The following is a 12,251-nucleotide window of genomic DNA, read 5'->3' as shown; positions in this document are numbered from 1 at the left end:
GAGGGGCCACGCTTCGCAGAGGGCTGCGCTACGCTTCCTAACCCATCAGCAACCAGCCTGGGGAGCCTACAGCCGCTCGCCCGCTCTCACGCTCAGACCCTGCTACGGGGAGCCCGGGAGCCGGGCTCTGCTGCTCCTCCTCCCAGCTTCTGAATTCCGAGGAGCCCCATCCCGCTGGGTCACCTACAGACTGCTGTCTCCCACTCCTCTGGCTACGCCTGAAGGTCAACCACCACCCCAGCCCACGACCACCGCAGCCCACAAACACCAGCCCACGACCAACCCAGCCCTTCCCACAGACACACCTCCTGCTACTCAGTCTCCTGCTGCCACAAGCACTTGTGTCCCAAACTTAGATCTTCAGAAAACAGACCCATCTTACCTGTACAAGCACTCAGACTACCTGAGAAAACATAAAGAAGTAAAAAGCACCCCTAACCCTCAAACCCCCCACATCTGAATGTGAAGGCCAGTACCGAGCCCATCAGACGCTGGTCTTACCCACGTGACCTACTGTGCAGGTGTGTGAGATGGGACAACTTAGAATACTCTGTAGGATTTGTACTGTTTCTCTCCCTTTCCAAAGTCACGGACTACCCCAACACGGGGACATACACTCCCCAGTTCAGCTAACAGGGACCTGTCTCCTCTAACGCGATTCGAACAGCAGGACTGCGCGTCCGTCCCACTGTCCACCCTCCCCTACTGCTCCCCACGAGAAGAGAACCAGGACCGCCGGTTAGACGCACGCTGCACAGCTCAGGGATGGGAGGCCCTCCCAGAGTGGAAGCCAACCTGTGTGGCCAGTCCCGCAGGAGCAGTGTGGGCTCCCCCCGCTCTGGCTGGCCCCTGGGCTCGCCGCTCTTCTCTGGATTGGCGTGTCTTGTGAACACGGTGAGGCCACACTGCCTTTCCCAGTTCTAGTCCATGTCTACCCTGCCTCTTAGAGACGTGAGGTCAGGGCGAGGCGCCCAGGTGAGCTGCAGGTGACGAGCTCTCGGACTCAGACCTAAGTTACTAACTGCGGCCGAGGGCCTCAGTTTCTGCCACCTGCACACCGGAGTTCACGTTCAAACATCCACCCCGGCACTAACCACAGGACAGATACAGAGCCGAGGGCAGCGGCTCCCCTCATGGGACGCTGTCTGTCCCACAGGACATTTGATGGACACTTGTTGAATTTAACTGGTCTTCCCTGCCACTGTTTTCACCGCAACATTCTGCTCCTCTTCAGAAACCTCCTGCGTGTCTCTGTGCAAAAAGAGCACAGGGACACCAGAGCCTGGTGTTCTGGCCTCGTCCACCTCCCCGCATGGGTCTCCTTCCCCGTAACCTCTGCTCCAACCACGTGGGCCTCGTCCCCAGCAGAAACCTCACCCTCCCTGCGTCGCCCAGCCCACCGTGAGCTCTGCAAAGCTCCAGGCCTGGGAAGCAGGACGACGTGAGTGCCTCCACTTGTATTTTATCCTGTCCGAGGACAACTTAAGCTCCTGGGGAAAGGCACAGGTCTTCTAGTTGACTTGTAGGTCCGCCAGACACCTGACATGGTCCTCAACAAGCAGTAACAATTCAATTAAATGTTAAAAGACATAGCTTTGGAAAAACAAACGTATCAACTGGAACTTACGAGCCGGGCCACCTGGAGGTTGGCCACGGTGGTGCCCGTGAGCAGGGCTCCGGGCCGCGGGGCCGTGACCGTGGCCAGCTGGGGGCTCTGCTGCGGCGTGGGTGGCGGGGCCTGCACTTGCACTTGTGTAGCGGGCTGTGGGGGCCCTGGCGGGGCCTGCGGTGGGGGGGCCTGCTGGGGCAGCTGCAGTTTCTGCTTCTGCATTTTGATCAGATGTTCCTAAAACCCAGATAAAGTAGCTTTTCATCAATATTAACTGCATTCCATTTTTTACAAATCTCGGTTTAAGTTACTGTTGTTCTATCCATCAAACACCAAGGTAGACAGTGGCTAACACACAATAAGCAAACCACCCTCCAGGGGTGTTCTGACAGCTTTTCCGTGTCCCTTTATTAAAAACTCATGTACTGCTTATAATAACCAGAAACGGTGATTGACACATGAATAAATTCACAGCAAAATTCCTGTTTCTTCTCACTCACAAATATGTCAACTTAAACCTGTAGCACTATAAAATTTTTAGAAAGTCTTAAAACCATGCTCCTTCTTGAATTTTGTAAACTTACTATGTGCATCACCTCTCAACTTTTTATTCCAACTGTTTCCAAATGACTAAATTGATGAATAAACCCCAAGTCTTTAGAAGAAGTGACAGCATTGGGGCGCCTGGGTGGCTCAGTGGGTTAAAGCCTCTGCCTTCGGCTCAGGTCATGATCCCAGGGTCCTGGGATCGAGCCCCGCATCGGGCTCTCTGCTCAGCAGGGAGCCTGCTTCCTCCTCTCTCTCTGCCTGCCTCTCTGCCTACTTGTGTCTCTGTCTGTCAAATAAATAAATAAAATCTTTAAAAAAAAAAAAAAAAAGAAGAAGAAGTGACAGCATCAACATGTCAAAACAGCCCCCAAATACACTAAGGAATCAATTTTCTTCTCAGAAAACTTCTAGTGTGTAGTTCGTAACTATCTGAAAATGACAGTGACTCTGGAATTGACTCAGAACAGGAAAGAGTGGAGAATCCAGACGCAGGCCAACCAACAGGTAAGCGGGGCTCTGGCCACCAAAGGAGGGAAGGCGGGGGCACGGCTGGCCATCATGTCCTGGGGAGAGGCACGAAGGGGAGAAGGCCAGGCCAGGGGGGCGCGCGGGCAGCAACTTTCTAAGCGCTGTCCCCAGACTTCCACAGTGACAGGCATATTCTAGAACTGGTCTGTCCAACAGGCTAGCCACAGCCATGCACACCCGCTGCGCCCCTTGAACGCGGCTGGTGTGACTGAGGGGCTGAACAGTTTACGTAGCTGCATCTCCTCTCTCTGGCGTGCGTCCTGGGCTGCAGCAGGGACCCCGCAGCTCGGGCCGGTGCGTGCTCCATGGCCCTCCAGCATGCCCGCCTGTCCCCTCCGTAACCGAGAAGGGGCACGTCCAAGGTCAGGTACTTACTGTGGCCGGCCCAGCAGCTAGCTGCAGTTCTAAAAAACTGTCTTGTTTCTATTACATATGCTTCTCCACTCACTTTCCGTGCCAAGCAAGAACACGTCTCCGTTTTGGCAGGAAGACAGTACTTCCTTTCAAACTGAACGCATTTACACACACAGCTGCACAGCGGTGCACAGGACAGCCAACCCAGTGCTCAGCACTGCAAAGGAACCAAGCATGAGGAGACCAAGCACCTGGCAGCTCGTCCTGGAGCCCGGACGAGCACTTCCCACCGGCATCTTCTCTGGTCGGGCACGGGCCCGAGCGGCTTTCTACCTCTCCAGAGCCCGAGCGGCTGCACAGAGCCCCAGACAGCAAGCAGGAAGACAGGGCTCCCAAGTGCTGTCAACAGGCTGGCCACGCGGCCACGGACGTGACACCATGCAGAAAGCTGTCTTTAGGAGCAGCACAAGCGCACTCCCATAAGGACAGCAGCAGACCTGTGCTTCCAGCTGAGGGACACACGGGGCCCCCCACAGCGGGTGTGCGGTGTCCTAGGAGATACTCACCGGAGTCAACTTGCCGACAGCCTTGATCTGTGCTGGCGACGGGGCCTGGCCCTGGATCTGCGGGACCTGCACCTGAGAGGGTGGGGGCGGGGGCGGCGGCTGCTGCTGCTGCTGCCGGAGCAGCTGGAAGTGTGCGGGGGTGATGGCCTTCCCGGGCAGCTGCACCCCTGTGGCTGGGAGAGGGGACGCCGTCACGCTGCGCACACGTACTGCCCGCCTCTCCTCCCACGACAGAGGCACGCACATGTGCTCACCACGAAACCCCACCTGCCCTTACCTTGGGACACCTGAGTCACCAAAGACCGTGTAGGAGTCTGCACTGGGGTCAGGCTGGTAGTGACCACAGCTGAGGCTGTCACAGAGGTAACTGCGCGAACACCCTGGGTTGGTGCCAGAGACACAAGGTCGGACGTGGCCGTGGCCGGGGAGCCGACGGCGCGAGGCTGGGTGTGGACCACCTGGGCAGGAGCAGAGCCTCCGGAGGTCTGTAAGACGCAACGGGGGAGTCGTCAGGTACCTCCGCGCTATACAAAGCTTCCCCGTGCACTGGAGAAGACAAGAAGACATCCCTCTCTGCACCTGAGGGAAGGAAGCACTTGCCAGAGCTCGGTGGTTCGGCAATCGGAGAGCCGGAAGGAATATGCTTCACCGGGGCCTTGAGTTTCAAAGTGGGCAAGTTCACCACAGAAAAAAGCCGTTTCAGGCGGCAAGACTCCCACTCCCGTTCTGACGCTACCCCGTCCCTCTATCCGCACTGGATAGACGGTCTGGTCCTCCAGAACACTGTGAGGTTCGGACTACCCTCCGGACACCTGTGCTTGCTCCCCAACACATGGCGTAGGGTCCTACTCGCCACCACCGCCCACGCCTCCCTGCGCAGCTCTCGTGGCGGCACAGAGCCACCTCGCTGGCCCCCACATGGACCCGCACAGCTACAGCCGCCCAGTCCTACCACCCACTGGGGACAGACCCCACCGGCTCCAGCTCTGAGACAGCCGGCGCACGTGCCACCTGCCTCCGCTGACCCCTCCGTGTGGGCGACCGGGACGTCCCTCCAGACTGCGCGGTTCGCCCCCAGGCCTTCTGTGCGGCCCCACTCCTCCCGCATGAGCGACTTCAGCGTCGGACGCGGCGCTTTCTGTTCAAGCCGTCCAGCTTCGCGTGTCCTCAACTGTGTCTCCTGCCTTTGCTCACAGCGTTTATTCTCACTGTCCCCTCCCCAAGTCTGGAAGTTACACTCCTTTTATGCTCTTGGTGGCTCATCTAAAACTGTACTCTGAGGGGCGCCTGGGGGCTCAGTTGTTAAGCGTCTGCCTTCAGCTCAGGTCATGACCCCACGGTCTGCCGATCGAGCCCCGCATCGGGCTTCCTTCTCAGCGGGAGCCTGCTTCTCCCTCTGCCCCACCCCCCACCCCGCCCGGCTTGTGTTTGCTCTCTCTCTCTCAAATAAATAAGTAAATAAATGAAATTTTAAAAAATTATACCCTGGGAACTTGCCAACGTCTCATCGACAGTCTCACACTTTTCCTGAACGGGAGTCCAGAGCATCTCAGCACCTCGGCCCTTGCCGCTTACACGCCCGACCCCACGCAGCGCAGCCCTGCTGTCAGCCCCGTAGGGGGTCACGGCTGCTGGGGGGTCAGTCTGCGCCTCGCCTGTCTGCTGTCACCACCTCTGTGCTCACTTCTCAGCCCTTCTGCCTCAAGTGTGTCCTTTCGTACGGACCACCTGCTGCTAGCCCACCCAGTGTCTGCTCACAAGTGTCACTGAACCCGTGTCCTTCAAGCTATTTCCAAAACCGGCTGAGCAGGGTAGGCAGCGATTTGCTGCTCCCGGAGCACAGATGTCGCTCTGGAGGCCCCTGGCTTCACCACCGCCGACGACTGCACCGTGCCGCTGGCTGAACTGAACCGCTCTGCTGTCGGCGCCGTCCCAGACCGGGCTCCGAGGGGACAGCTGCATACATGGCTCAGTGCCACTACTCCGATCTGGAAAATTCCCACCTTCCAGCACTGCCCTTGCTTGCCCTCCTCCCCATCCTGAACTCTGGGCAACTCTCCGCGCTGCCGGTCGGCCTCCCGTGACCTCACGGCACTCCTGCGTGCCGACCCTGCCGTCATCCTGCACTGCCTTCGGGAGAACGCCTCCTGCCTTCTCTTCCGGTTCCCTGAGTCTCTCCTCAGCAGTGTGTGAACAGCCCATCACCAGGGACCTCTTCCAATTCTGATGACCATAGTTTTCACTTCCAGAAGTTCTCTACGGTCGCCCTGGAAGAGTGTGGGGGTTACGGGCATGAAAGCCCCCACACAGTTGGAAATCCACGTACAAGTTTTCTGACCGGAGCCTTACTGCTAACAGCTGACTGCTGGCCGGAGGCCCTCCTGACAGCACAGCCGGTGAACACCTACTCTGAGGGTTACGTGCTTTGTACACTGCATCCTTACCTTAAGTTCAGCTAGACAAAAAAAAAAAAAAAAAAGATTAAGAAAACCGCAGGAGGGCACCTGGGTGTCTCAGGCATTAAGCCTCTGCCTCCAGCTCAGGTCATGATCTCAGGGTCCTGGAATCGAGTCACGCATCCGGCTCCCTGCTCGGTGGGGAGCCTGCTTCTCCCTCTCCCACTCCCCCTGCTGCTGTTCCCTCTCTTGCTGTGTCTCTCTGGCAAATAAATAAATACAATCTTAAAAAAAAAAAAAAGAAACAAAATAAGGATAGCACCCGGCACTCAGAGGGGTGTGTAGCTCCTGGTCTTGGGGCCGCAAGTTCAAGCCCCATGTTGGGCTCCACACTGGGCATGGAGCCTTCTGAAAAATAAACAGAAACAGAAGCACAGGTGCTTTATGATCCACACCCCCGAGCTGCACTATCCCATGTGGGGGCGGCTGCCCACTGTCTGTTTCCACGGGTGCCACCCTTCCATCCTGTGTTGGGTTATCTTCCACCGTGCGCCACTCGCTACGCTGCCAAGTCACTCGTGGAGGTCTAAGGAGCCCAGGTCCCAGGCCAGCTCTCCCAGGGCACCTGCACCGGCTCTTGGCCGCCCACCTGGGAACCCTGCCCAACTGAGGCCACATCCGCTCCAGCTGCAAGCTGACAGGCCAAAGTGCGGCTACAGATTTGCAGGTGGAGGGGATCCCCGTCCGGCCCCTCCACTCAGTGACAGCATAGAGGGCAGGCGGGTTTTCCTTCTGCTTCAACCCTTCCCCAAGGGCTCAGCCACGGGACTCCCATTTGAGGGGTCAGCACCTGTCTCCTCCGGGGCGAGCAGGAGAGCCCGGGGCTTGTGCTGGAGCCTCTCGCCAGATCAGGTAAAATGTCCACGGCAGACCCTGCCTCAGGGCACTGTTTTTCTCTCTGGGTTTCTTCCCCTGAGATTTTGCCCTAATCATTATGTATTCTTTGGTCAGCTCTCTTAAAACTTTAAAAAAGATTCAAAATTTTTTTATCCAATGATTTTTGTTTCACTGAGAGAACAGTGTAACTGCCCTCCCCGTCATCAGAAACAGAAATCTGCTCCTGGACTTCCACAACAGTTTCCACTCTGCTCCTTTCTGCTCTGATCTGCTCTGTTACACACAGCATTGTACCTGTGCTCAGGCACTAGCAAGGGCTCAAAATCCCTACTCTTGCTGGCTACCCAAACTCTGCCAGCAGCCAACCTGGGATCTCCCGGCGCCGAGCGCACACAGCTGTGCGGAGCCTCCTGGCGGGTACAGGATTCACCGCCACTCTGTTCATGCCTGTGCCCCCCTAGACAGACCTACTCACTGTGCCTTGTAAACCCCACACACCCTCCCAGCGCCGAAGAGCTGGGGGGGGCGGGGGATGACGTCGTCCTGTCCGTCGGAAGCCCAGGAAGCCCGCCCTGTCATTGGCAGCTCTTTCCCAGTCCAGGCGCGGAACTGGAAAGCAGACCGCCTGTCTAATAGTTACCCTTCCCACATCTCCAGCAAGAGTATCCGGTCTGCGAGAGTTCCTCAGAAAACACAACATGGGTGAGTTACTTATCTTCCAAAATATTATACGTAGAAATCAGTCTTTTGCGAAACGAAACGTCAAGTGCAATGATCTGGGCGTTGCACTCTCACATGAGGAACGGTGTCACTCAGACAGAATGCTTGTGACGTCACAGGCCCACCTTACAGCTCAGTATATGTTAACACGGCCGAATCAAAAGTGACTTACTGCCAAGTATGAAGAAAAATAAGTAATTCTAAATCACACAACTAGAAAACCTTTTCATATATGCTGTGCCACCTAGAGAATATGCAAATTTTTTTTTTTTTTAAAGATTTTATTTATTTGACAGAGAGATCACAAGCAGGCAGAGAGGCAGGCAGAGAGAAAGAGGAGGAAGCAGGCTCCCCGCTGAGCAGAGAGCCCGATGCGGGGCTTGATCCCAGGACCCTGAGATCATGACCTGAGCTGAAGGCAGCGGCTTAACCCACTGAGCCACCCAGGTGCCCGAGAATATGCAAATTTTTAAAGCAGGATTTACTAAAGTACAATTTACATACCGTACAACCCCCCACTTCAGGTACATGGACCTAGGAACGTTCCCGAACGCAGACCGCCAGGGAGACACCACAGTCCAGACACAGAACAGACTCCATTGCCTTCTCCCCAGTAAACGGAATCACGCAGCATGCGAGGCCTTCTGAAACTCTCACCACAGCAAACTGTGTTTAAGAGTCGCACACCCTGGGGCACCTGGGTGGCTCAGTGGGTTGAGCCTCTGCCTTCGGCTCTGGTCATGATCTCAGGGTCATGGCATCGAGCCCCACATCTGGGCTCGGCGCGGAGCCTGCTTCCCCCTGCCCATCGCCTGCCTCTCTACTTGCTTGTGACCTTGCGCTCTCTCTGCCAAATAAATAAATAAATAAATCTCTTTTTAAAAAAAAGGAGTCACACACTCTGTTGTCCGGCCGGGCAGCTCGATCCCATGTTGCTGGGCAGTCCTGGATGGTGCCCCCATCTCCGTGGAAGGCCCTCAGCATTGTCTCCTTTCTCAGTAATTACAGATAAAGCCACCAGCCACACTCATGTCCTAGATGTGCACATCTATGACACATAGGTGTGCACATCTATGATTTTACTTCCCTTGGGGGAAAACCCAGGCGTGGAAGTGCTAACTTGTCCAGTAAATGTACATTTGTCAGAAGTGGCCAACTTCGCACGTGACTCAAAGATTCCATGAGCCATCAGCAGCACGGACGGGCTCCAGCTGGGCAGCCTTGGCACGTCCGCCGCCACCAGATTTCGGTTTCTAAAGCTGCTCCCAGAGACATGTGGTGGCATCTCACTGTGGTTTTTCTTTTCTTTTCTTTTCTTTTTTAAAGTGGGGGCAGGGGAAGGGGGAGAGAATCCTAAGCAGGCACCACGCCCAGCACGGAGCCCCTTTCCGCAACCCTGAGATCACAACCTGAGCCAAAGCCGAGTCGGATGCTCGAACGACTGAGCACAGCGGCTTGCACGGGACCCCGAGGACTAATGATGCTGAGCGCCTTTCCACATCGGGCTGCTATCCCTGTTGCTTCCTTGGTGAAACAACTGCTCAGATCTTGTCCAGGTTTCACAGTGTTTTCTTATCACCGGAGAGTCCCCACTGACGCGGCAGACCGGGACGTCATCGTGTGTATCCTACAAGTACTTTCCGTGTTTTCCATTTCTATTTCTCGAACAGTAGATGTTACTGATTTTGATAAAAACCAAATTACTAATTTTTCTTTAATGATTCATGATCCTAGGACATCTTTGCCTAAACCAAGGAAGCACAGATGTTCTGTGACTTTCGCCTAAGAACCTTACAGTTCCGGGTCTCACACTCGGGTCGACGATGCACCCGGAGGGACTCTTCATACCCAGTGCAGTTAGAGACCACGGCCCAAGCCTGTGTGTGGCCCCACGGTCCTTCCAGCACTGCATGGGAAGCCCACCTTTCTCCTCCTGGGGCTCCTTCGGCACTCTTACCGAGGCCCCCCCGCCGCAGACCCGGCCGTCCCCCCTGGACCCCGTATCCCGCTCCCCCGAGCTGTGCTCGTCCTTCTGCCAGCGCCACCCTGCCTCCACTACCACAGGAAGACCTCTGAAGAAAAGACACTTCTCAAAAAAAAAAAAAAAAAAAAAAAAAGAAAAGACACTTCTCTGAGCCCAACAGGGACAGGAGGGCACTGCTTGTGCAGGGCACGCGCTGCCTTCCAATATGTAACTAAACTGGGAAAACACCTCCTTAACCTCGGCTGTTTACTTTGGTCATTTACGGCAAACACGAAAGTCGCAGAGGCAGCTGGACATGCGATGTGTCTTTTGGTAAGTGCAAGGTCCCCTCTGATTCTGTGCTCAGAGGGTCTGACGGCTCTGCCCGGGCCCGGTGCCTCCCTGCCTCCCGCACACAGGTCTGCATGTGCTCCACCCGACCCCCATGAGCTCTGGCACCACAAGCGACAGCACCCCCACCCTTGTGAGACGCCATGCCACCCCCCCATACGGTTCCCCAAAGAGCGCCCATCCCTACCTCCCCGTGTCCCCCACGAGCCATCTGTACTGTGGCACAGGCAGAGCCCACCAGCGCCGGCAGCGCCACACCCTCACACCCTGCCTTCCTCCACCGGGAATCACCGTCGGTAGCGCCCCCCACACGCACTCTGTCAGCAAGCACACCAGGAGAGCCATCTGCCGAACTCCCGAACGCTCACAGTATCTTGGGAAATTCAAGCTGTGTCAGGACTCTTGGCACTGCTGGGATACTTCTTTACAAAGCGAACAACTTTCTGGGCACCAGGCGGGCTCAGTCGGGAGAGCACACGACTCCTGGTCATGAGCCCAAGCCCCGTGCTAGGTGTCAAGATTGCTTTAAAAAAATTAAAGACAAAAAAAAATCCCAACACCCAGACAGACAACCCTCATGGGGTCCTAGGTCACAGATGCTACGAAAAGTGCCCGGGAGCAGGGACAACTCACGGTCAAGGCTCCTGGTGCCACAGGTGAAGCAAGGCGCTTGTTAATGGACTGGAAGGTGGCGGCAGGGACCCCCGCGATGGTGTTCACGATGACGTTTCCGCTCACCGTGCCTGTGGGGAGAGACCTGTGAGGCAGGAGCACCGTGAGGGGGAAGCAGCGACTTCTGACGGGGGCATCTCGGCTTTCTTACCCGTTGGCATACTCGTCCCCGTGACCGACGTTTTCATGGCTCCCGCCTGCTGAACACAGAAAACCACATGAATTGGAGCGCAGGCTCTCCCCTTCACGAGACCTTCAAATGTTTCCACTTCCTAAGAACCATATCCACACTCCCACCTGGTGACACAGCCACACGTGCCAACCCCCTGCTCCCTGCCCCCGTGCCCTGCACGGGCTCTCCTGCACGCACCCCTACCACCTTGCTGTGGCCCACTCTGCCCACCAACTCCTGTCACTCGGGCCACAGCCCGGCAGAGTCCCTCCATGGCCACCATGCCCTGGGGCCACGGAAGCAGGGGCTGAGTGTGCGGCTTTCTGACCCCAGAGCTGGGCCAGAATGCCCCATGGCAAGCCCGCCACAGCAGACAGAACCACAAATGAGCCCGGACCGTGCCCACGCCCGGCTGGCAGAGCAAGGCCGCAGGCTTCCCTACGCAAGCCCAGGTGTTCTCCCCATACGGGACTCCAGCGTCCGAGATACATGGACACAGGCACACGCAGCAAAGCGGAAGATCAGGGCCCACTGGCAGCAGCACAGTCTACCTTTCTATGCCTTCTCTGTGCATTCGTTTTACCCCTTCCTCTAACAGCAAGGATTCAAGTACTCGCGTGTGCAAGAGCACGCGTGCGCCAGCTCTGAAGAGAAGCTCGCGCGTGGCACAAGCAGCATTAGCCCTGCCGGGTGATATCACACTGACACCTCCCAAACCCCACTGAACTCCAGACTTCCCAGTGCCCCCACCTCCCCGGCCGGCCAGAGCCGGGAGCGAGCCAAGTGGGAGTGAGGGCGCCCCTCTGCATGATCCCTCCCGCCAGGGACGGTGGGGCCCGCTGCTGCCTCTGAGGAGAGCAAGCGCTAGCGTCTACACAGACCACCCCGCCTTGCGTCCTCAGGGGCACCCGCGCCAGAGAGCAGCGCCTTCTCACCAGCACGGCAGCGCTGCCCACGGTGGTGATCGCCGGGGGCACCTTCGGCGGGGGCTGTGCGGGCGCCGCCTGGGGCTGCGCCGGGGCCTGCTGCTGGACGGCCGGCGGGCCCGCAGGCTGCTGGCTGCCGGCCGCCTGGGGCTGGGGCAGAGGCGGGGGTGGCTGCTGCGGCGGCGGGGGCTGCGGCTGCGGTGGAGGTGGCGGGGGCTGCGCCACAGGCGGCTGCTGCGCCTTCTGCTGATCAGCCAGAGCCTATGGGAACGGAGAGGAGGCGACCCGTGGTCAGGAGCCCGGCGCGCCCACCAGCCCAGCCCCGCACTGGCGGCACGGCCCCCACACCTTCTTCTCTTTGGCAATTCGCTCCGCTCGGAGAGACGCGACCTGAATGGGAGGCAGCGGCTTGTCGTAGTTGATCCCGCTGAAAGACAGCAGCAGAGACAGAAAATAAGCGGCCACGCTAGGAGAGAGAGGAGCACTCCAGCAACCCAGAGCAGAGCTCTCGGCGCCCAAGCTGCCGGTGCTGGGAAACAAGTCCCATC

At 57.4% G+C, this 12,251-nt stretch overlaps 1 protein-coding gene across 18 annotated transcripts in view; it reads right to left on the bottom strand.

Annotated features, from left to right (window-relative positions):
- The window catches only part of EP400 (E1A binding protein p400), a 98,193-nt gene that overhangs the window by 9,884 nt on the left and 76,058 nt on the right, over window positions 1-12,251 (bottom strand). For 12 of the 18 annotated variants that reach the window (XM_032311299.1, XM_032311305.1, XM_032311304.1 and 9 more), the window contains 7 exons: window positions 12,052-12,130; window positions 11,713-11,964; window positions 10,757-10,805; window positions 10,567-10,676; window positions 3,884-4,091; window positions 3,607-3,779; window positions 1,628-1,846 (listed from right to left, as the gene is read on the bottom strand). In XM_032311299.1, coding sequence (XP_032167190.1) covers window positions 1,628-1,846; window positions 3,607-3,779; window positions 3,884-4,091; window positions 10,567-10,676; window positions 10,757-10,805; window positions 11,713-11,964; window positions 12,052-12,130 — 1,090 coding nt within the window. Of the gene's footprint in view, window positions 1-1,627; window positions 1,847-3,606; window positions 3,780-3,883; window positions 4,092-5,210; window positions 6,062-10,566; window positions 10,677-10,756; window positions 10,806-11,712; window positions 11,965-12,051; window positions 12,131-12,251 lie in introns of those variants that run through there. The other 6 variants (XM_032311302.1, XM_032311307.1, XM_032311316.1 and 3 more) reach the window with 3 other exon arrangements.

The sequence above is a fragment of the Mustela erminea genome, chromosome 13 (assembly GCF_009829155.1).
Source record: "Mustela erminea isolate mMusErm1 chromosome 13, mMusErm1.Pri, whole genome shotgun sequence".
Lineage (NCBI taxonomy): Eukaryota > Metazoa > Chordata > Mammalia > Carnivora > Mustelidae > Mustela > Mustela erminea.
This window is presented reverse-complemented; position numbering and strand designations above follow the sequence as displayed.